The sequence below is a fragment of the Falco cherrug genome, chromosome 4 (genome assembly GCF_023634085.1).
Source record: "Falco cherrug isolate bFalChe1 chromosome 4, bFalChe1.pri, whole genome shotgun sequence".
Classification (NCBI taxonomy): domain Eukaryota; kingdom Metazoa; phylum Chordata; class Aves; order Falconiformes; family Falconidae; genus Falco; species Falco cherrug.
In genome coordinates, this window is record NC_073700.1 from 51,582,075 (window position 1) to 51,606,094 (window position 24,020).

The 24,020-nt window shown below is 52.9% G+C and overlaps 1 protein-coding gene across 1 annotated transcript; it reads left to right on the forward strand.

The window, feature by feature from the left end:
- The first annotated feature begins 2,903 nt into the window (after positions 1-2,903).
- On the forward strand, positions 2,904-21,818 carry ELP6 (elongator acetyltransferase complex subunit 6). The gene is made up of 7 exons (XM_055706856.1): positions 2,904-3,038; positions 6,829-6,907; positions 8,839-8,909; positions 15,496-15,626; positions 17,265-17,457; positions 18,827-18,973; positions 19,589-21,818. Exons 1-7 carry the CDS (start codon positions 2,913-2,915, stop codon positions 19,715-19,717), a joined length of 876 nt encoding a protein of 291 aa, XP_055562831.1. The 5' UTR covers positions 2,904-2,912; the 3' UTR covers positions 19,718-21,818.
- The last annotated feature ends 2,202 nt before the right edge of the window (positions 21,819-24,020 follow it).

Below are 24,020 nucleotides of genomic sequence, written 5' to 3' on the forward strand. Positions count from 1 at the left end.
ACAACTTACCCGTTTCTTTTCTTACTCGGCCATTGAGTCAGCCCAACATCTGCTCTCTTATTAACCTTCTTTGGCCTCAAAGCACTAATGATCTTTTATGACTCAAAGCATTACTAAAGCATTTAGCATTATATCAGCAACAACGAAGTTATGCGAAGACAAGAAAACCCTCCCACTTTGGTACGCTCCTTTTGCTGTGCTGTAATTTGATTTGTGCATTAAAATCCAAAGGGACGGGAATATCCCAGATAGCTCAGCAATAAGTAACACAGGCATCTCTGTCACCAGAAAGAGATAATCAAAGAAGGTAAATCAAAGTGCCTTCTCCCTAAAAACTGTTTTCCACGCACTCACTTCAAGAAGCCTGGTGCTTTTAGTTAACCTTCCCTGCCACGCTCTTGGGAATTACCTCAAACACCACAAGATTAATTGTCTTGATTTGTTCGGTTGTTTTTTTCTTTTCTACTCTTGGTCATGAATTGCTTTTTACCCGCTGGTCTGACATAGCAGAGGAGCTTAATTGTAAGCAGCATTGTTACCTATGGATGCCATATGGCTCCACTAGGCAATACTTAAAAGGTTTGCTGCATTGTAAATACTGCAAATAAGCATGAAGCAGATGGGAGGGAAGGGGCAACGGTTCTAACAGCAAAATTCTCACTGCCTTCACACGGTAACAAGTCATGAAATGTGAGAAGGAATATATTAAGAAGGACAAGAGGTGTTTTGAGAGATGCAGCTGTACTTTGCATGCGGTTTTGGTCCCCTTCCCACTGCAAAGAGAAAAAGAGAGGATTTTACATTTCATTTACAAGGCATTTAGGGCTCTGCAGCTCCTGAAGGAACTGGAAGAAAAGTGCTACAGAGAGAGAAATGTGACAGTGCAGACAAAAGGTGGTCTGAAAATGGCATATTCGCTAGCATACAAATGCAGCCCTATTAGAGCTCCCAGGTAGGAACATCTCCAGGCTCTTCGCCGTCTCTGAACTCCCTTTGCTGTCGTCTGTGTTGCAGAATGGGGCTCTGCAGACAAACCATGTGAACTAGGAGGCCAGGAGCCAGACTATTTCAAAGGGTGGTGAGGGAATTAAGGCTCTGGCTGCACCAACACAGAGCAGGGACTTAGCTGGTTACTGGACTCCCTGAGACCAGACCTAGGTTCCCAGCTCTGTGAAAGGGTAGGAAAACAAAGGCAAAGTGATTTGGACTTTTAAAGAAGCTTTCAGCTAAAGCTTTTACAGAAATGAACCCATCAAAGGGTAAGAGAGGAAGTCCTTTCACAGCTAAATAACTGGTTAAAAGACAGGAAGCAAAGGGCTGACACAAATTATCGGTTTCTGCGATGTCGGGATATCTGAGGGTCTGGGCTGAGACCTGCCTTTATCCAGCATATTACTAAATACTCTGAAGAAACGATGGAGAACAGGATGATAATTTTTACAGATAATACACATATGAACATAGGAAATAGAGAAGAACAGCCGTGACAGCTCAACCAAATATTCATGCAGCCCACTGCCTTTTCCACATCAGCCATCCTAACCAGAAGGTGAGGGAAGACCGAGGCAAAGCAAGTGCTTCTTGTGTTCCCACAGCTCTTCTCCCAGGCCCCAGGATTTTGCAGCTCAGGGACTTCTTGAGCTGGTGGTGGTCCTCGGGTGATCCCTCTTCTAGGGACTTGTCCCCTTCTCCCACTGATTCACCCTCCTAAACCTTCAGCAGGGATAATTTGTGGTTCTGAAGAGCCCCACACTAAAGCACCCAGGCATCTTCTCTCTCTTGCTCAGCACTTGCCATTTATTAGCATCGTTTGATGCCCCCTAATGCTCACAGCAGACGAGACAGTGCCAGGCTGGTGCATCTTCTCCCCAGGCCCCTTGGCGCAGCCAGGGCTCCGTCAGGGCTCCCCGCAGCTGGGCAAGCCTCCTCTGCATTACAGAAACCAAAGGTTACAAAAGCTTACATGAGGCAATGAAACGGAGAGGTGAATTTGGTGCCAAAATATGCAAATTCATGCATGCGGGCAAAAATAACACTAAATAATGTAGTTTTTTGTGGTTACAGGCTGTAAATTTGCTGTTACTACTCAGCTGCTAGCTGGGAACTGCTGCGTCTCTTTCTTTTGAGAGTGCCAAATTAATGTTCAGCAGCACTCAGGTGTGCTAATAACTTAATAGGGAATATTAAGAGAGTAACAGATCCCTCCCGATATCCTGCTGTCCCAAGGCATATTTTCTGTGCTGTGTAAATGCCGGGCACCGCAGCCCCCAAAGGGGCTACTCTGGGCCAGGGATCAGGGCGGTGAGCCCCTTCCCACCCCAACCACTTCATGACTCGTGACTCAGCGACCAGGGCCGCCGCATCCAGCTGGAGGCCAGTCGCTGCTGGTGGGCCTGGGATCCAGTCCCACTTAGCGCCTTCAGTGACAGCGGGATGGAGGGTTGTGCTGCGGCCCAGGGGCTGGGGCAGGCCGGGGGTGGGGGTGGGGGTGGCTGAGGGGTCCTCATGGAGCCCAACCTTGGGACAGGCCCAGTCCTGTAGCAGGATGGACCCAAGGCACCGGGCGGGGCTGGGGGCTGCCCTGCCGAACCCCCTGGCAGGGAAGGCCCGGTGGACCCCAGGGCGAGTGTGACCAGCGATGTCGCATGCCCCGCGGGCCGCCAGAGGGGAGCCGGCCAGTGAGGGGAGCCAGGGCGCTGGGAGGCCGAGCCACCCTCAGAGGCACGGGGGCCTGCCCCGGGGCAGGTGACACCCACGGCCCAGGGCAGCCGGGGCGCTGGGAGGCCGGAGTCACCCCCGAGACACCGGGGCAGGTGACCCCGCGGCCCCCTCAGCGCAGGGTGGGCTGAGCCCAGCCCGGGCGTAGCTGCCCGCCCCGCCAGCAGGCGGCGCTGTCCGACAGCGCACAACGCATGCGCGGGGCCGCAGCGCCTCTGTCCGCCCGGAAGCTCGCGGGTCCCCTTCGTCCGTCGCGGCCGGCCGCCATGTTCGCGGAGCTGAACGAGCTGCTGGGCGTCTGCCCGCAGCGGCCGGAGCCGGTGAGAGGGCGGGCAGACGGGATCGGGGCCACCGTGACGGCGGGGGAGCGTTTGTGGGGCTGCTGGGAGCTGTAGTCCGGGCAGCGCGGGGCGCCGGGAGCCGCGCGGGGCATGCTGGGAGGGGCGGGGCCTCCTCGGGCGGCGGGAGCGGGACATGGCGGGAGCGGGGCCCTCCGGCTCTTTCCTTCGCCCGGCCCCGCCGCCCCCCACGGCCGGGGCTCCGCTCCCCGCCGCTACGGAGGGGCCGGGCCTTGTCCCCGCAGGCTTCGGCTCCCGGTGTGTCGGTGCGTGGTCGCTGCCTGTGGTGAACTCGCCAGCCACGCTCCTCCGGGCCCTGTGGTGCGTTCTGGAGGTTTCTCTCCCTTGGGATAACTAAGTGTAACCCACCCATATAGTTTTTGTAGTAATGAAATGGCGCTGTACCTAAATGGCCCTTGCCCTGTATAAGCGGTGAAATGCTTCAGGTGAAAAGTTAATAAAATACTCCTGTGTTACACATTTGTCCATGTTTTACCTGATAGGTCGTAGCGTAGATAATAAAAGTTGGTTTGGGGTGGTAATTTATTTTGAAAGTCTGAGTTTTCCCCCATATCTCCTTGTGGGGTGGATGATGCAGGTAGGGAAGGGCTTTCTCCCTGGGCTGGAAGGCACCACAGGTAATTCCATGTCGGGTAATTCTGTGTCAGGTGGTTCTATGTCAGCCTGCCCGGAGCAGGGCAGGGCTGGGCTGCAGGAGGGAGGCCCAGCAGAGAGCTGCTGGATCCAGGTCAGAGCCTCGAAGCACGGCTGGGCTGGTAGAGGTCGTTGGCTAAGGCTCGGTGGTGGTGCTGTCGCTCTGTAAAGGGTAGGGTAATGCTGAGGCTGTGTAAACTCCCAAGTCCCTGTGGTTCCTGTGGGTCACCCACAAACCTGTTTTTGGAGACAGAGGGCTCACCTTGATGGGAATAGGAAATGCTGCAGAGCAAAGGAGATTTGGCCTCAGGATCCTGGGTTTTCACTTGGCAGCCCAGGCAGAATCCAACCGAGGAGCTGAACCAAAGGCTCCTCTACAAAGAGTTGGCTCCTCCTCTCCCATCAGCCAGGGACTTGGACTTCCCACCATGTGCTCCAGATTCCTCTTTGTCGAGGTGTCTGGCAGCAGGAATATGGCTGGCTACAGAACATGTGGTGTTTCCTGATGCCAGAGTTGGAAGGCTGAGTTCATGCACTATGAGATGGAGTAAACTGGTGGTAAATCATGAGTATTCTTGTTTTGCAAGTCCCCCTCTGCACCACTCCATGTCACCACCGATCACTGCATGGAGCCGTGCAGTCTAGAGCTGGGCTCTCCCCCTGGGGAGACACAGCCCATGGTGTGTGCCGAGGTATCTGTCTGTGGCTGGCTGGAAACTGGTGTCCTGCTGTGCTTAAAAAGCATCAGCCCTTTGCAAATCTCTTCTTCCTGTCTCTGCCATCCCAATTTCTGCATCTCCACGGTTAGTTTGTGCCATTTTCATAGTGCTGACGACTGCCTTCACTGCTGGTAGGTGGATGAAGCTGCCGCCTGTGTGGGTGTTTCTGACATGTCACCGCTGAATGCCTGTGACACCCGCTGCTGGCCTGCCAAGGGATTTTGGCAGTTTCTAACAAGTAGCTGCAGCTTCTGCCTTGTAGCCTGCAGGTGGAAAGAGTGTGAAAGCAGAGTGTGGAGGGAGCGGGCTGGGGCAGACAGATGGAGAAGGTGCTACAAGAAGGCCTTGCCTTTGGAAGTGCTTCATCGCTAGCATCGTCTTTCTGGGCTTGAGAAGGATGCACAGAAGGGGGAAGAGAATCAGGCCACGTGTCTGTGGTGGCAGATTGGGGGCTGCGGGGTCTCTGCATGCCAGCAAACGAGGTCCTGGTGGTGGGGCTGGGGCTTACTTGCTTCTCAGCAGGAGAGTTCCTCTTGCCTGGCAACATGGGGAAGCTGCCTGCCCTCAGGACCTCCAGGGCCTCACAGATTCCTGCTGGCTTTGCTGGTAGAACCACAATTCCTGTATTTGTGTCCCAAGGTCTGGTGTTGGTCAAGGCTTTGGGGCAGTTCTGTGGCCACAAGCAGGATGCTGGAGTTGTCTGGAATTGTTGCCTTCCTTCCTTCCACTAGCTGTGCTCTGGAGATGCACGGTTTGGACATTGCCACCCCTTGCTAGCTGGGCATCTAAGTGTGAGGAATGAAGAGTCTTGAGTGCTATGTACGCAGCTGCAGTGTGACAGTGAAGTGAGGGCTGACAGGATTTAAGGGTTGATAACTGGAAGGTTTGCAAAAGCGAAGTAATGTATGCTCTGAATGATAGCATCCTGTGGTGTTCTGTGCAGTGTATGTGGGAGCAAAGGAGAGAGCCTTTCGAGAGCTGGCAGGCAAGGGAGGGTACGTGGGGTGGCATTCAGCCTGCTGTTGCAGGGGGTCATTGCAGGGAAGAAGGAAGCTGAAGAGGATGGAGTCATGTGGAAGATAAACTGCTGAATGTTTAAGCTTGTGCTGTTTGCACTCAGAGACTCCTCTGAGAGACTTAGCCATGGAGGATACATCTCAGCGAGGTGCTCACCAAGGTGGTGCCTCCTGTTACTGTAATGGCCACAGAAGTATAATCCTTTTTTTTGAGTGGGAAAGAACTCTCTGGCTGAAGCAGAGCGGCATTTCTCTACCCTGGCTTCTGCTTTGCATTCCCTGCAGATGTGTTCAATATTTGCCATTCTATTAGCACCGCTTTATAACACGTTTTCAGCATTGGGGAGTTAACTCTGATAGATGGCTTGTGAATGGCCTATGGATAGATTGCTTCTTGCTGCAAAAGACTTTTTCTTTTCTTCTAATAGATTGGGGGGTGCGGAGCAGAGGTTAGGGGAGGCATTAATAAGTCCTTTGTGATTAAAAGCAGCCCTTCTATGATTTCTATCGATTAAAGAAACATCTTGACTAAGATTTTAATGGAAACAAATGCCTTGATGAGACTGGTACTGATAACAAGCATGCACTGATGAACGGAATTAATTTCTTGCATGATCAAAACAAGGTGTATGTACTTTGTGCGGGGAGCTGTGCTCCAGTACACATATTTTGGTGATAAGCTTTTCTGCTCTGAACGTGGCATGTTTGAGGTAGGCCTGGAACAGGGGACAGGGAGGGCTGTTTGGGGCAAGAGAAGTAGCAGCTGTAGCAGGGCTGCCATTGTAAGTGCACAGACGATGCTGGCTGTAGAAGCAGGAGGATGGACTGGGAACAGAGTGCTTGGCTGTTGTACCCCTGCCATCTGTGCCACTTGGAGTAGAAAGATGACTGAATCGGAGGAGACGGGGACAAAGATGGGAAGTGGGAATTGCTCACAGCCACCCGTGATGAGGGCATCCATCAGCAGGGGCATGAATACCTCTGTGCTCTGGGTGTGCTGGGGCACTGGAAAGCGCAGTGCTGCTTCTCGGTGTCCCCTGCAGCAGCTGCCTGTTGCCATGTGGGGAGGTGGCTCTTGGTGGGCACAGAACATGGGAGTCCAGCCGGGTCTCAGTCTAGCGCAAGAGCTTTTAGCTGGTGGGCATGTCTTTCAGAAAGCGGTGAACTCAACATCTTCTGATGCTTCCCTGTGGGATGTGGCCAGAGGAAGTGCTGGCATCCTTTTGTAAAGGGACAGGTGGCTGGAGTGCTGCTTGTCCACTTCTTTCTCTGACTAATACCTGCAGAGTTTCCCCTAGCCTGAGCAGACATCTTGTCTACCAAGATGGAACAGTTTGTGCCCTCATCTTTCTCTCTTAAGTTATTTTGCTGCTTCTTTTCCAGGGTAAATTCACGCTGCTGGGAGACACCAGAACAGATGGCAGCTTCCTGGTGCACCACTTTCTCTCCTTCTACCTCAGAGGTATGTCAGCAGCAGAGTTCTCCAAGGCGAGGGTTTGCCTTTGCCTGCTCCTTCGAGGTTCCTTCAGGGTAAAGTGTTTCTATATGGGCAGAAGCTGGTATTGCAGAGCGTGAGGCATCCCCAGAGTAGCACAAAGCTTTGGGGTCAAGATTTATGGATTACAATCCTGACTTGTGCTTGGAACTTGCTCTGTATCCTTGGGTACATCTTGTAATGTCTGTGCACCTTGTTTTGTCATTAGTGCTGTGAACATTGTAAATCACATGGGCATCTGACAGTGAGGTGTTGACTGTAATTCCTTCACTAGCCAGGTTTTTTATAATGTAATTAAAAAGAACAGGAACAACTAACAAGTAGATAGCTGGTAGTCAGTAAAGAAACAAACAAAGAGCCTGGCGAGTTGCCTGATTGCTTTTCTGCTAACACTTTCACCTGTGAGTAACCTACCAGGCACTGCAGAGCAAGTGCTGGACTCATGGACTCTTCCAGCTTTCTGCTGGCAAAGCAGCTAGACGAGCAAATATGGACCTGTCAGCCTTGAAACTTAGCTCAGAGTGCCGTGCAGGTGACAGAGCTGTGTGCATCCTGCCCCCATAACTGCTGCTTCCTCAGCTATGGCTTTACTCCATTTTTAAAAAATGGTTTTACTTAATGGAAGAGAGCAAAACTGCAGGAAAGCCTGTGGAGAGCAAAGAGCAGGTGGTTGTTGTTGTTATTATTGATGTTATTGTTATTATTAAAAATATCTTAAGGGCGGTGGCAGGAGGACGGGGCCAGGCTCCTGCCAGGGGTGCCCAGTGGCAGGACAAGGGGCAGCGGGCACAGGCTGCACCACAGGCAGCTCCTGCGGAACCTGGGGACAAACTTCTTTCCCCGGAGGGTGCCGGGCGCTGGCACAGGCTGCCCGGAGAGGCTGTGGGGTCTCCTTCTCTGGAGCCATCCCAACCCGCTGGGACGTGGCTCTGTGCAGCCTGCCCTGGGAGAGCTGCTTCAGCAGGGGGGTGGGCTGGGGGGGCTCCAGGGGGCCCTTCCAGCCCCGGCCAGGCTGTGATTCTGTGATTAACCAGCAGCACTGTCCTGGGAGTTTACAGCAGCAAACCTGATAGAGCTGCCCACGTGCCTGGGAAGTCTCACTATCTCTTGTGGGTAGGCAGCCCTTTGGGATTATTAATACATCAGGAGGCAGGTGTGCTTGCTGTCACCCTCACATTTCTACCCCAGGACCTGGGTGCCAGCTACTCTGTGTCTGCAGCCACCCCCATGTTGTCCAGGTACCTGCTTAGTGCTCAAAACCTTTGGGAGCTTCTGAGGAGTCAGTGGGTCAGTGAAGGCTCAGCTGGGGCCGCTGACTTGTTCCACCTAAAATCCATGTCCTGCTCTTCGACAGGGAGAAAAAAATACTGAGTTTGTTTATTCTCAAACCGTAAGGCCATGTTGTCACATGTCAGGTTTTCCAAAATCATGTTTTAGTGAGGTGTCTTTGTCAGAATTGCTTGTTCTCTGTGTTTTTCCAGTCCAGGTCACTTGCCCTATGAGAGCCAAAACAGGAATTTTTGGCACGTCAGTGGTTTCAGTAGTTCGTGTCACGGTCGGCTGTTGGCCTCCTCGAAGTAATATCAGCAAACAGTGCCAGGAGATATCAGGGCAGGATGGCACGAGACAGAAGAAGAGCCTCCTACTTGTTTTATATCATCTTTTTCTTGTTCTTTTCCTTTCTTTTTAAACTGACTAACATTTTCCCTATTGTGGAAATCCTATAGGAAGGTGAAAATTGAAAGCCCAACCATGAGCAAGTGAGGGGCTGCCTAGACTTGTCTCACTTCAAGGCATTTCCAGACATATTTGTATCCTGGCCACTGTGATTTATGTGTTTTGATGATGGCAGCTTGCAAAATTGAAATGGTAATGTGTCTTTTTGTCTTCTCACCCAGCTGGCTGTAAGGTTTGCTTTGTGGCCCTGCTCCAGTCCTTCAGTCACTACAACATCGTAGCACAGAAGCTGGTAAGTGTCTCTGCGTAGGTTAATAATTACAGGTACAGGTAGTTTCTGTTGGGTGGAGAGGAATGAGAATGGGTATCAGGAATTGCATGTGAGCAGAAGTTTCCACATCTTGACAGGGACAGTCGGGATTGCCACTCCTGCGGTAGGGGATGGAGAGCATCCATCCCCAGGAGAAACCCCACTGGAGAAGGGATGTGGTACAGGGCAAAAAACCTGGCTACGAGGCTCTCTGCAAGGGCCTCAGGGGCTCTGCCCCAGAGAGGGCAGAGCGCTGAACAGCTGCTTGCTTTCTTTGTGCTTAGACATTCTGGAGATCAGCATTCTCCAGTGCTGGGCCAAGGCTGGTAGATGTAGTTTCATTAGTGCTCTGAGGGAAAAAACGCTGTTATGTCTGTGTCCTTAGGGCCTCTCTGTACACCTGCAGGATGCACTGGCTGTATGGCACAGGAGCTCCTGAGGCGACTTCGTCCTTTGTCCTGTGGTTACCTTGTGGTTACCTGAATCGCCTGTAGATTCAGAAGGACACCTGTATGCCTCTAGGCCAAGCCATCAGTTTGAGCCGTCTGAGAAGCCACAAGCACTGAAGTACATCCTTAGGGATTTTCCTCCCGTGGTGAGTCAGGCAAGGATTATGTGTACCCTGAAATGAGGAAATGGAGAAACAAAGTAGGCAGGGTCATTTGCAGTGTCAGCAAATCAGTCTGAGCTCTGGCTTTAAAGCACATCTCTCAGCTTTTGTACAGTGCTCAGATGTGAAATACTGCAGTTGGGAAGTCCAGGTGACCCTCTGGGGCCGAGGGGATGAGGGCGTGCATGCATTGGTTCTCCCTTCTCTTGCAATAACGGTGTCTTCCCCACTGTAAATGTGGGTTGAGTTTCGGTGCTTGCTAAACAACTGTATTTTATTTACTACCCAGTTTTTACCTTTTCAAAAGATCAGTGTTCTGAGAGCTCAGACCTGAGTAAAATAAAATGGACTGAGCAAGCAAAGCATTTCCACTTGGAGCTTTAATTCACAGGCAGATACTCAACATGTGATTCCCCTGCAGAGCAGATTCCCCACTGCTGAGCAAACCAGCCTCTGCAAGCACTGAATAGTTCTGGCCTTTGATTGCAGAGAGAGGAAATCTTAGTGGGGAACTTGCTAAGTGGGACAGAAAACGGGGCATAGCAACTGGTGTAGGTAGGAGATTCAGCTGTTAAAGGTGGGATCCTTGCCTGCTCTAAAAGCAGAATCGCGTTTGTTGGCGTGTTTCCTGATGTGGTGAAATTTCCTGATGTGCAGCTTGTGTGTATGCTTATAATAGGTGCTGTTGTCATCTCCCTCGTGAGAGAGTCTGAGAAGGGAGAGAACATGAGGATTAGCTGGAGCACGTGTGCAATGCAAATTGAAATGATTTGCTGTCTGATGCTTCAATAAAAAGGTTACTGATGTGAAGGGAGCTGATAAGAAGAACAATACAATGTCCCATTGGTTTCAAGTCTGAGTCAGTCTTACATTATAACTTCACAGGTGCCTGTGTGGTCAGTTGTGAATTCTTTCTAAGTTCTGAGGATTTGGAGGTTGTAACGTCAGTTAGTTATATCTGTCCGAGTTTCAGTAAGATCTTGTCTTTGCTTTAATCCTTCTTTGCCTAAATGAACACATCTGGCTCAGTAAAGGTGGGTTTTGGCAGCATAGTTTCACTCTAGACTTGCTTAAGAATTTGCTGCTGTACATCTCTACGGGAGACCAGTTGGGATGTCATTTACGTGTCTGCAGCAAACACTGATTTCGGGCAGTACCCTGAGCTGTGTCATGCTGCAGTGAGGTGAGCTGCGTGCTCCACCAAATCACTCCCATCACGTTCTCTTTCTCCATGGCAAGCTCAAGACCAGCTGCCTGGTTCTCTGTGTTGGCCAGGAGAGTTGCAGGGGTTAGGCTGTAGTTCCTCCAGGAATTTGGGAGAATCTGGTCTGTGTGCAGCCACCTGCGTTATGTTATCCTATCCACAGGTTCGATCTCCCATGTATAATCATTCCTAGCGGGAGATTACGCACTTAAGAAAGACTGCAGTTGGAAGAGCTTCATAACTTAGTGATGCTCCTCTTTCTGCTGGGAATGGGGTGGTACCAGGCCTGGGAGGAAGGGTCCTGGAGCCAGGGTTGTATTATGCAGTCTTTACAGTAATGTTTTGTGGATCTGGTCCGTGTAGCACTTGATATATGGTGATATACTAAATATTTATACATAATTGAAGTAATGCTTGCCTTATGTGCTGCTTCCCCACAGCGCTGCCAGGTCTTACCAGTCCAGAACCAGTTCCTTAGGTGTTAGCTAAATGCAGTGATGGATTTTTACTTGTAGGAAAAAGCTTCCCTGGATTTTTGTGCTGTGTTGGCTCTGCAATACTGGCTTCATGCTTTTCCTTTTCTGCAAATCCCGCTCTTTTCATGAGGATCTGCACTTAATTTTAAGGGACAGTTAATGTTATTTGTCGTGACCTTGTAGAGAACATGGGGGCTGTAGCAAGACTAATGGCACCAGGGCAGCTTACCAGATTGATGTTCCCACCCTCTTTTGTTTTAAAGGAAAAACATATTTGTCCCCATTTGGTCTCCCTCTTGTCTGCTCCCCTGTCCCCTGCCACAGCGCTGAGCTCACAGACCAGAGGACATTGCCTGGTCACCTCTGTGTTCCCCTGCAGGTAGTCGGACTTGAGAAGAGACCTTGGCCGGTTGCCTGATCACAGATTGTTGTACTTTGTACCACAGCTGCGTTCGCTGTTTGAGCTAATGACCGCTGCCTCACATGCTCCATTACTAGTTCTCTCCCACAAATATTTTGCTTTCTCTTATGAAACGGCCAGCAGCAAGTGGCGGTTCTGGTTCGAAGGGACATCACTGCTGGCAGGCTGGTGGGCCGCCACGCTGCCTGGCTGGCAGCATCCCAGATGGACAAGAACAATTGTGCTCCATTGCAGAGCTTGCAGCTCCTGTCATGCTGAGCTGCTTTTTCAGAAGCATTTCTGGGCTTGATCGATAAATGACAGATTGCCAGAGATAATGTCTATGTGCTCTCAGTGACAATGGAGTGTGGTAGTGTGAGATAATGAAAGCTTTCAGTGCTGGTAATGCATGCTGTTTGGGTGCTCTGCAACACCATGGCTCTGCAGCAGGGACGTGTGTAGTGTCTATGGCAGTCAGGAAGGTGCCATTGGTCATTTTGAGCACTTTTTCCACTGTCTCCGAGCTGTCCTGATGCGTCCTGAGGTTACATCAGGTGGGCTGCTAGCTGGGAGAGAAGGAGAGGTTTGTTGTGGTCGATAACTGCGGTGGGCTGTGTCCAGGTCTCCATCCAATGCTGTCTCTCTGGGGGACCTAATTCCCCAGTTGGAAAATGAGACTGGACTTGCTAAGTCCATCCAGGAACATCATGGCACTGAGGGGGATTGAATTCCTTGTCTGACCTACAAGCACATTACCCTGGCTGCCTTCCTGTCATGCTGTGGCCCTTCTCTCTGTCATCCAGGGAGGCCCTGGTGTAAGAGCACTAAGCTGCTGGGTATTTTAAAGAGGGGACACTGTTTTCTTGCTGATACGAAGTATAGAGTTTGTGTGTGCAGGAAGAAGTGGCTGAAGCAAAGTTAAAATCAGTTCCTGAATTATTGGCATCAATAGTGAATTTAGCCACGACTGCAGCAAAGTGTTTCAGCAAGTGCCGAGTCCTGTGGCCTCCAGAAATCCACAAGGGGATGAGGTCTGTGAGACTGCTTTGCAACCAGCCCTGCTGTATGGCATGTCAGGTATTTGCCAGCTGTTCCCCGCTCCTGGCCTGCCACATAAAGGTTCTTCTGTCCTTGGCTAGAAATTTTTCCGTCTTGCAATTGCCCAAGAGGCTTCCCTTAGCTCTCTGTTCCTGCCCTGCTTTCTGGCATGGTTTTAGTGAGCAAATATCACCTGCAAAAGCCAAATCCCTCTGCCTGCAGCCCACATCAGCCTCTGCTGGGCTCGGGGCTGGTGGGAAGTATGCAGGGAGAGCAAAGGGCCCTGCACTCTGTAAGAGTCATTCATGGGAATTACTGCTCCTGGCTTGCCTGGGAGAAGGGGAAAAGGGCGGAGGCAATGTGGATTAGATGAGGCAAGAGTGTGCTGCAACACTTGCTGGTTGATGCTGTTCATTGAGAAGGTGCTTGAAGACAAAAGGGATATGTCTGAAATCGTGGGCTGGTGCCTTGCCTGAGGCTCTCCTTCCCGGAGTTTGCATGGCAGGTGGGACCAATTTCCTCCCAGAAGCATGTGTGGAAGACCAGGAAAAAGAAGGGCAAGCTCAGAGCTGATTTAAAAACTGGATCTGAGGTGGGCACATCAGACAGCCTTCGCCCTAGCATAGCCTCTGCTAGTCCAGGATGCTTGTCAGAATATCCCGTGGCCATGATGGAAGATGTTGCCTCCGATCCGTTGTTTTCTAATTGCCGTAGACAGCGTTTTCTGGCAGCAGCCCTGATGAATGGATCTCTCCCCCTCACATTTCAGCGGGGAGGGAAAGCAGTGGAAATCTGTCTTTCCTCTCATTAGCACTGAACGTGTGGCAACTGATAAGCCTTGCAGGAGCTCAGGGTTAATCTTCCTGGAAAGGACCTCGTTCTTATCTACCCAGACCTTCTCTCTGGAGGTCCTCATGTGGAAATGCTATGCTCACAAAGCAGCTGGGCCCAGCCCCTTGTAGGGATTGTCTCATTGATCAAATGCTTAAGATGTGGCTGTACAATTATTATTTTTTTAAAATAAAAAAAGGGAAGGGGGTTTAAAACATTTTCATGTCAGGATAACAGGAATGTCAAGCAGGTGAAACAGAGGGTAGAAAGCAGGAGACAGAAGGGGACACATCACTTTGCTGCAACTCTCTCTCGTGTGTGAGCAGAGAGAGCATGGTGACTCTCAGGGGTGCCGTGAGGACTGGGAAATGCTTGGAAAACCTCCAGAGTCTTTTCAAAGGAAGGTGTTGGGACAGTGCCAAGCGCAGTGCTCTGCTCAGCACTCGAGGTCCTGGAGGAAGAGCTGCTAACAAGCCTTTCCCTTGCTGGGCCACGCAGACTCTGTGCTCAACTGTCTTGCAGCTCCTAGCATGATTGCTTAGGAAATAAGCAAAAATCTGTGTATTCTGTGATGCTTAAAAAGTTCCTGGTCAAAAGCACCAGCACTGCCAGTGTGTGCCTCTTCCAGCGTTCAGACAGAAGCCAGTCCTGGCTTAAGGTAAGGGCTCCTGCTTCTGCCCTAGGGCTCACCTCTGTTCCTGACCAGTCCTGCTCAGCCACCTTCTTCTGAGGGCTCTCACAATCTTGCAGCATCCCAAAGGGATGTTTTCTCTCAGGGAATATGGGAACTGCTTTCTCAGGATCCTTGTTTCTGGTTCCCTGCCTCTGGCTCACCAGTTCTGCCTGTCAAGCAATACTGCATTGAGCTGAATCTTCCTGAACCCTTTGTAAACCCGTCTGTCTTGCCATCTTGTCCACCTACCTGCTGCGTTGCACAACAGCCCTTTTTCCAGGCTGCTGAGACGCTGCAAATCTTGGCATTAATGCTTCTTGGTTCCATTTTAAGAAATCACAGTCCTGTTGTGAAATGTGGGTAGCAATTTTGCCAAGCAAATTTCCTGCTGGAAAATGCACAGTTTGGGTGAGGTTTGAAGATAATGTGCATGAGATGTCTTTGCACAATCACGTCAGTAACAGGTAATAAATTTTCTCCTTGAAAGGTAAACTGATGCAGTTACCAGTTAAGCTGAGGAGCTATAGAATGGTTGGCAAAAGTAGCCCTTGCTGATGAAAGAAAGGAGGATGAGACAAGAGTTCATGAACTAGATCTGCAGCTGGGGTCTTCTGCGTCTCTGCTGCAACTCTGCCAGGGCTTTCTCTGTTGGAGCTGGACGTGCCCAGTGTGTGGCTCTCAAGGTCGGCCTCATCATCAACGGGGGCTGAGAGCAGGAAATCTCAGCTTGAGTTTGAGCATCCCCAGGCAGCTTGTCATGGTCCCTTCTTCTGCGAAGGGAGTCAGGGCTGAGGCTGCTTGCACAATCCCAGGTGTTGTGCAAGTGTTGGGGTGCCCAGCCCATGGTGTTCTCCAGATCCAGGCCATGCCTTGCTCAGGTGTGTGGGTTGTGCCAGTCATTATTCCCACAACAGTGATTCAGAGATAGTGGAAACCAAAGGCTTTTGCCACCCAAGAAGAGAGGGCGAAGAAATTGCTCACAGTAGCGTTTCTTGGGGCAGTCTGGAGAAGCCTGTACCCACCCTCTCCCATCCTCTGGAGTTTTTTCTCCCATACAATGAGACTGTCTTCCCAGGAGCAATTCCAGGATGTTCAAGTACCCAAATCATGGTGTTCATTTTCTTATCTCCTGGCAAAATACAGGAGAGCAAATGTGTCCAACACTGTGTGTAACTGAACTGCCTGTTTCATCCCCCTGTGGAGGACTCACTGAAGCATTGACTTTTACTAGCACATTTAGAGACTTGATAAAAATCAGCTGTCGATCTGCTTGGTTCTGTTTGCACCATTCCTCCTAAGCTGTTCACTCTGCAACATAATGTTTTCTTCTCTTGAGGGAGTCAGTCTGACAGCTGCCAAAGAACGGGGGCAACTTGTCTTCTTGGAAGGCCTCAAGTCCTGCCTTGACCTCTTGTTTGGAGAGGAGGAGGAGCAGTCAGGAGAGCCCAGTCCTCTTCAGTTTATAAGGTAAACCTGACCAGTTGGTGGTTCTTCTGGGGCTCAGCAGGGCCCCCAGCACAGAGCATTTCCCTCCTTGTGTCTCCTGCCACCACAACCAACACTGAGAGCGTCAGCAAGGTCCATGGCTGAGACCCCGTCTCCCTTTGGGCTTCCCTCCAAGGCCCAAGGACTCAGTAGCTGGACACCTGAGTGAAGGGAAATGCCAGTGACACACACATTGCTGTGCTTGTCCTACCCTGTCTCTCCCTGCTGCTCAAAGAGGGATTCTGTTCCCCTTCTCAAGCATTTTAGGGCAAATTCTGCCCCTGCCCTCATGGCCAAGTGTGTCATAGGTCTAGAGAAAATTCATTTCAGCACTAAACAGTTTTTGTCAAATACAACTCCATCCCAGCAATTTTATTCCTTTATTATTATTATGAGTTTTATTCTCATCCAAGAGAACAGCGCTGCTTTAACTGTGCTGGCTTTTGTTTTTATTCTCACTTCACTTTCTCCGTGTCTGACGATGATAGAAAAAATTACACTGAGGGCTGTTAAATTGGCAGATACTGCCCTGTGTAACCACTGCCAAGTACTTGCTCAGTTCCTGTATGCTTCTGGCTCTCTGTTGTTTCAGAGTCCTGCTGGGGCAGGTGGGCCTTTGGTGAGACCTAGGGCAGGTGCTGAAACCCCGCAGACCCCTGTGCTGTGGGACTGTGCCCCCCTTTGGGTCCATGTGAGCGGGCATTGCTGGAATGCAGTAGCATCAGGCACTGGGACAAGCTGGAGAAGTGAGTCCATGGGAACCTCATGAGATTCAACAAGGCCAAATGCAAGGTCCTGCACCTGGGTTGAGTCAACCCTCAGTATCAACACAGGCTGGGCAGTGAAGTGATTGAGAGCAGCCCTGAGGAGAGGGACTGGGGGTGCTGGTGGGCGAGAAGCTGGACGTGACCCGGCCACGTGCGCTCACAGCCCAGAAAGCCCCCCGTGCCCTGGGCTGCATCCCCAGCAGCATGGCTGCCGGGGCGAGGGAGGGGGCTCTGCCCCTCTGCCCCGCTCTGCTGAGACCCCCCTGCAGCGCCGCCTCCAGCTCTGGGGCCCCCAGCATAAGGAGGGCACAGACCTGTTGGAGCGGGGCCAGAGGAGGCCACGGAGATGGCCAGAGGGCTGGAGCCCCTCTGCTGCGCAGCCGGGCTGGGAGCGCTGGGGCTGTTCAGCCCGGAGAAGGGAAGGCTCCTGGAGACCCTGGAGCACCTTCCAGCACCCAAAGGGGCCGGCGAGGAAGCTGGGGAGGGGCTTTTCCCAAGGGCCTGCAGCGCCAGGACAAGGGGGAACGGCTTTGCGCTGAGAGAGGGCAGATGGAGATCAGAGCTGAGGGAGAAATCCTTCCCTGTGAGGGCGGCGAGGCGCCGGCACGGGCTGCCCAGAGCAGCTGTGGGTGCCCCAGCCCTGGCAGTGCCCAAGGCCAGGCAGGATGGGGCAGGAGGGTTTCACCACACACAGATGAGTAAAGGAGCAGTGACTGTAGGGAAATGTAGGACCTGGTGATTGTCACGGCAGGCAGGGTGCAGGCTGGCATTCCCTGCGTTGGGTCAGTGGGTGACGAGGGGGACACACAATGCATGCATGGGCCAAGCCGGCTGAGACCTCCTTCTTTTCCAGTGAGAGTGCTTCTGACCTCAAAGCCTTGTTTGACTTCGTCCACGTGTCCCTGACCCCTGCTGGCAGCGATTCCTGGAAGGGCCCCGTCCTGCTGGTGGACGACCTCAGTGTCCTGCTCAGCCTAGGTGCCAGGCCGGTGGCGGTGCTGGACTTCATCCACTACTGCAGAGTCACCGTCTGCTCCCAGCTGAAGGTACTGCTCCTTCTGCATGCAGCCTCCTGTACAGAAAAGCCTCTGGAGCAAAGCCTGACTTTTCTTTTTCCACCTGTGCATGATGAGGTTTTTGGAAGGCTTTAGGTACCCAAGAAATTCAAATCATTGCTGTAGGGCTACTCTCAGGGAGCTGTGCTAGTCCCTGGAGTACCTGTGTAGGGTCCTCTGCAACTGGTTTCCCAGGAGGTGCTGTGCAGAGAAGGGCTTTCTCTGTCCCTGAAGTGTGAGCAGGGATTCGAGGTATAAAGGAGTGTTTCTTAGAGCTCCTGTCTCTCCAGAGATCTCTACTCACACCTACATTTGTGTGCATGTGGGAGGGCAGGGAAGGAAGCAGGTTACGAAGGCAGTGAGGGGCTGGTGAATCTCACAGGGGACAGAAATGAAGGTCCATTTGGAGGGCACGTACGTCTCTGCTTCCACCGATCTTCAGCATCGCTCTGTGTTGCACTGGCTGGTTTCTAAGGGCATATGACAACGCAGCACTTCTGTGAAGATCTCCCCAGTGATGTGCTAACTTCTGAGAGCATCACAGCCAAAAATGGTTAGTTACATCTGTGCTTTGCTATTTACATTGCAGCGTCCCCCACCCTGGCCACTTCTCTCTCTGCTTGAGTGAGAAAGATGGTGTCGGGTTTTGTTATCCTGAACTTCATATGGTGCCAAGGTGTTTGTGCTGTAAATGCTGACAAGGAATGTTCTGCTTGCTGAGAATATTTACTTCCAAACCGGCTAAAAATTATGATAAATCATGCTAACAGACTTCTATTTCTGTCTAAGATGTTCTGAAGATTTAAAGTACATTTTAATTGACTGGGAATTTCATGTTATTTTAAGTCCTTGGTGACCTGCATGGGCTGAAGCAGAGACTCTTGGGATATATTTTTAATAGAGTTGGTGTTGCGTTGGGAAGCTCTTTGCTTCTTGTGAGAGCTGTGAAGGTTCCAGCATTACAGCTCTGGCTGCGTCCATTTGGCCATGTCTTTATTTAGCTGCTCTGAATTCATTCAGAGTTGCCATTTGCGTGGCCTGACAGACTGGTTTAACTAGACGGCTGCCTCGTAACAAAGGCTTGATTTATTTTTAGGCTGCACATTACATATATGTGTGTGTATGTGTATATGTATACACAATCTGTATACAGCAAGCTGTTTCAGAGTTTTATATATGTATCTGCTGTTTATTTTCCCAGTGGATTTTAGCTCAGAACCAGCTGCTGTGCTGGGGGATGTCTTAAGTAGCTTAGTTAGCAACGGGAGCTTGCACAAATGCCCTGCTATCTCCCCTTCCTTACGCTGAGCGGATTAGGAGTCAGCCAGGGGCTCATCGTTGCCTGGTGCTCTCGTTCCAGGGGAACATTGTGGTGCTGGTTCACAGCAACGAGGATTCAGAAGATGAGGAAAATGAACTGGTTGTGAATTCCCTGTGCCATCACAGTGACCTGATCCTGTGGGTAGAGGGGCTGGTGACTGGCTTCTGCAAGGATGTTCATGGGCAGGTAACGCACAGGAGAGCATGGAGAGGTTGCACATGGTATTGTCACATACAGCACTGCCTGCAGGCACGAGGGTGGGCAAGACATGCTCCCTGGGGTGGCCCAGGGCTAGCCTGGTCTGCAGCATGGTTAAGGACTAACAAGCAGCCTTGCTGCGGTCACCAGGATCTGCTGGAGCACCTGGGCTCTTACGGCTGTGACTCTGCTTCTGCGGAGATGTTCAGGGGCCATCCTGCCACCTGGGACTCCCCCATCTCTGGAATCTGGAAAGAGTTTATACAGCAGCTGCAGCACAGGCTGTCTCCTGCTCCAAGGTGATGGCAAAGAAAAATACCTATTTCGTAGGAAGCTTCCCCAAACTGCCTTTGTCAGTGGATCTCAGCCTGGCCCGTAGCGATCTCTTCTGGGCTGGGAGAGCAGCTGAATCCCTGGGGCTTGGCTCCTGCCTGGTCTTTTGTCAGCGGCTGCCACCAAAGGGACTGGTTACAGGCAGCTGTATGATTATTTTTTTTTAATCAGTGATCCCCTTTCCCTGCAGGCCAGCAAGAGGCATGGGCATGAGGGTGCTGTGACTGGGGTAGCCAAAGGGATGATACTCCTGTTCCTTTCCCTTTGCAGATTAAAATAATTAAGAGAGTGTCCTTGGAGCTGACGGCAGAGCAGGATCTCGTCCAGATCTACCAGTATAAGATTCAGGACAAGAATGTCACCTTTTTTGCTAGAGGGCTGTCAGCTGCAGTCCTGTGATGCTGTGATACTGCACACCGCTGTGAGAGCAATGCAGAGCATGGCTGGGGAGCCTGGTACCTCTAGACTTTGATATGCCACCAAACCAGCCCGGCTGCTTCACCAGTGCCTTCCAGGAGCAGTGCAGCAAACTGACCCAGGAGGGAAGCTTAAACCCTTGTTGAACTGCATGCCAACGAGGGGATTAGCCTGCTGAAAGCTTGCTGCATCCCTTTTGTCCTCCCACCCTGTTCCCAACGTATGCAGGCCAAGAAACAGAGCAAAAACTTGCAAGAATGGCGCTTAAAGCGTGTAAATACAGGCAGGGGGGATGCCTTGCGGGCTAGGCGTGCCTCACCTTTTCCCAGTGTGTTAGGGCACCGCAGTGCCAGGCATTGCTGCGTGGAGGCATCACCCCACCCTCCCACTGGTGTTTAACAAGATGACACAGCACGGGTGGAGGCAGGGATGATCCAGGAGTGTGTTGCAATTCTTACCTTTCTCCCAGCTCTAGTATGGGAGAGATTTGCTCAACTCCCATCTTCCACACCATTAAAAAATCTATAGCTACACATAGACCTTGCTGCAGTAAGACCTAGAGGCTGCCTTGCTTGGCTGATTCCTTGTTTTGTTACTCTCCCTCTCTCCACGTGAAACCCCAGTGCCCGGGTGTGTTTAATGTGTGGCTTCCCAAGGTCATCCTTGGCTTTGGGTGACGGACAGACACTGGCACATGAGCTTCTGTTTCAGCCGCTGCTTCCCAATTGTGAATCCATTACCAGCAGTTATATGACCTGCCTGTATTGAAGCATTATTGGGGGCTAATAATCACTAATTTTAATTAGATAAAGGTGCAGTCATTAAGTAACTGTGGATCTCTGTATGGGAAGTGCTCCCCACAGGCTCCTTGACAGGGCAGAGAAATGGGCATCTCCCAAGTCTGGGTGAGGAGGTGGCTTTGGGTCCCCCTAACCTTCCCCACGAATGCCAGGGCAGTTCTGGGAGCAGAGCTCAGACCTGGAGGTCTCCTGGTAGAAGCTCCAGTGGGACATAAATAACATCCTGCATGCTTGTGAGACAAGAGCGACCTGCTAGGTCCTTTGCAGCTCCAGAGCTGGGGTAGCAGCTCCGGCAGTGGGACGTGTTCCTGCTTTTCCCACACAGAAATGCTGTGGGGCTCAGTGACCCAGGCTTGGGAACGGTCCCCTTTGGCTTGAGTTCAGGGAGCCTGGCACATGTGGAGGCTGCGGCTACTTATCAATAGCAGTCCTGGGAGGCTGGGCAGGCTCTGGGGATTGTGGCGAGCACCAAAGAACTCGGGATGGGGAATGAGGCCCCACGTGTGCTGTAGCATCACTCAACCTTGCTATATCACAACGTAACCTGTGGGCCTCCATGCTGCTGACAGCACCTAGTCGTGGCTCCAGCCCAGCAACCTCCCACCTTCCGGGCTCAGGTGGTGCCTCCTGGGCCTGACCCAAGCCCTGGAGCATCGCGGGACCAAATTATCCTTGGTGGGTGAGCCCCGAGCTGCCTGTGTGTGTGGCCCAGGCCAGCAGCTGGATCCGCGGTGTGGTGTGCCAGTGGTACTTGGGGTCCCCAGCCTGGCAGCTGTGGCGCTGGGAAGCAGCTGGGTCCAGAGCTTACTGTGCCCAAACCCCTGTCCAACCTCCATGTGGAGGCAGAGCTGGGGACTCCACTGTAGCTTGGGGTCCCCAGTGCCCCTGAGCTGCATACAGAGCCTGGGTCTCTTCGGGAAGGTTCTTGGTAGCCGATGGTGCCCAGCCCAACCGTGGTACAGAGCACCATACCTTGTCCTGGCAGAGGCAGGTGGCTTGGCCTGCCACGTCACACAAACCCTGGGCTGGTGCCCGCTGTGCCTTGCTGGGGTAAAATGCGTTTCTTAGCTGCCAGCTGTGGAAGCAGCAGAGCCCAGTGCTGCGGCTGCTGGCCCAGTGTGGTGGCAGTGCCCGTGGGACGGTCCGCGGTCACAGTCTGCAAAGGGAGGATGAGACAACCAGTTGATTTTGGGGAAGGGAGCTGCTGGCACCGGTCGCTGCAGGCACTACGGCTGTTTAAAATGCACGTGTAATGGGCGTATAAAGGTGTATAATTGAAGTAATACCTGTATGATTAGCTTGCCCGTGGAGAGATCCCAAAACATCCCTGCTCCAAGGCTCTGCCTCTCATCCGAAACCAGCAGGGTGACTATGTGACATTGCTGCTGGTTTTTGCCCTGTTCTTTCGGCGCTCAACGAGTGCCTGCATCCAAGCGAGAAACCAGAGGCTGCCCCAGGCTTAGAGCCTGCGTCCCCCTGGGGTGCATGGGTTGGGCACCACACAGGGAGCAGCACGCTGACCCCCCGGTGTCCCCGTGCTGGAGGACGTTTCCCCAGGATCCGAGGCCCTTCTGAACGAGCCACTCTTTGCCAGCACTGTGCATGGGTGCGGGCTTGGACAGGCAGTGTCTGGGAGATGCCTCCTGGAGAAAGGAAGGGGAAACCTGCGGTGGTTCATGGCGAGGACCAAGCCCAGTGCTTCCTGCATCCCTGCCCGACATGTGCAGCTGGCATTTGCCATCAGGATGTGAATGCTGGAGGCCAATCTGGCATTGCCGCTGAGCCAAGGCCACTCAGTGCGGCCATGACTAAACCGAGACCTTGCTCTGCAGCTGACGCTGCGGGAAGGCAGCACAGAAACTGGAGATTAGGAGGGATGCAACTGATGGCAGAACAGGGTGGCCTTGTGCAGGGCCAGCCAACATCAGCGTGCTCAGGGCTGCTGCTACGCACAGCTCTGTGAGCCAGGGTTTGTGTAATTCTGCACCTTGGCCGATAAAGCTGGCAGGGCTTGGCCTGAGGTCTCTGGTGTTTGTTTCCTCGGCCCCAGTGGGAGCAGACTGGGGCCTTGGCCAGGCAGCAACTGGAGAGAGGCCCACCGAGGCTGGGACTGGGGGGACAGGGGTGCAGGTCCCCTGCGAGAGCGCTGGATGCGATGGTATCGGGCAGGGCTGCCAGCAGTGGGGACTGTCAGAAAGCATCAGAGCCCGATGGCGGCAGGAAAGGCCCTGCAAAAGGCTGGATTGTGGGGGGCGCTCAGCCCCAGGAGATGAACAAGCAGGGGCTGCCTTCCCCCTGTCTTGTTTCTGCTGCTTTCCTTTGCTTCTTCCTTGCTTCTTGTTCTGGTTTCTCACCAAGACATGTCTTCTCCTACTACAACCTTAAAAGGCTGGAGAGATGGGCCCCTGTGACCCTCATGGGGTTCAACAGGGTCAAGTGCAAGATCCTGCACCCAGGTCAGGGCAGCCCCCAGTATCAACACAGGCTGGGCAGAGAATGGGTTGGGAGCAGCTCTGAGGAGAGGGACTGGGGGTGCTGGTGGGCGAGAAGCTGGACGTGACCCGGCCACGTGCGCTCACAGCCCAGAAAGCCCCCCGTGCCCTGGGCTGCATCCCCAGCAGCGTGGCCGGCGGGGCGAGGGAGGGGGCTCTGCCCCTCTGCCCCGCTCTGCTGAGACCCCCCTGCAGCGCCGCCTCCAGCTCCGGGGCCCCCAGCATAAGGAGGGCACGGACCTGTTGGAGCGGGGCCAGAGGAGGCCACGGAGATGGCCAGAGGGCTGGAGCCCCTCTGCTGCGCAGCCGGGCTGGGAGCGCTGGGGCTGTTCAGCCCGGAGAAGGGAAGGCTCCTGGAGACCCTGGAGCACCTTCCAGCACCCAAAGGGGCCAGCGAGGAAGCTGGGGAGGGGCTTTTCCCAAGGGCCTGCAGCGCCAGGACAAGGGGGAACGGCTTTGCGCTGAGAGAGGGCAGATGGAGATCAGAGCTGAGGGAGAAATCCTTCCCTGTGAGGGCGGCGAGGCGCCGGCACGGGCTGCCCAGAGCAGCTGTGGGTGCCCCAGCCCTGGCAGTGCCCAAGGCCAGGCTGGACGGGGCTGGGAGCCACCGGGGCTGGGGGAAGGGGGCCCTGCGCGTGTCAGGGGTGGGACTGGGGGGTCTTTAAGGTCCTTTCCAACCCAGACCATTCTGGGATTCTGCAATTCTCAGGGCCACTCTCCTTTCTGACACTGCCTCTTTCCTTGTCGGGCTCCCCCAGGATCTCAGGAGCAGTGCTTGGCAGCTGGGTGCCGTGCCAGGGGTGACTGTCAGGCTGGTGACACCTGCACCGGGCTGGCTGGCTGTGTGGCAGCAGCAGCCTGGCTGCCTTCCACCACCGCCCTCCGCCCCTGCTGGCACCGGAGCTGCTGCATCCTTTGCTGCACACCTCAGCCTGCCCAGGGCTCCCTCTGCACCGGTGGAAAAGTCTCCGCTCCCGTGCCACGTGCCCAGGA

Excerpts from the sequence above, each read along its gene's own strand:
- ELP6 (XM_055706856.1), top strand. The coding sequence starts at position 2,913 with ATGCGCGGGGCCGCAGCGCCTCTGTCCGCCCGGAAGCTCGCGGGTCCC. Across the intron at positions 15,627-17,264 it reads AGTCCTCTTCAGTTTATAAG|TGAGAGTGCTTCTGACCTCA; the intron begins GTAAACCTGACC and ends CTTCTTTTCCAG. Across the intron at positions 17,458-18,826 it reads CCGTCTGCTCCCAGCTGAAG|GGGAACATTGTGGTGCTGGT; the intron begins GTACTGCTCCTT and ends CTCTCGTTCCAG.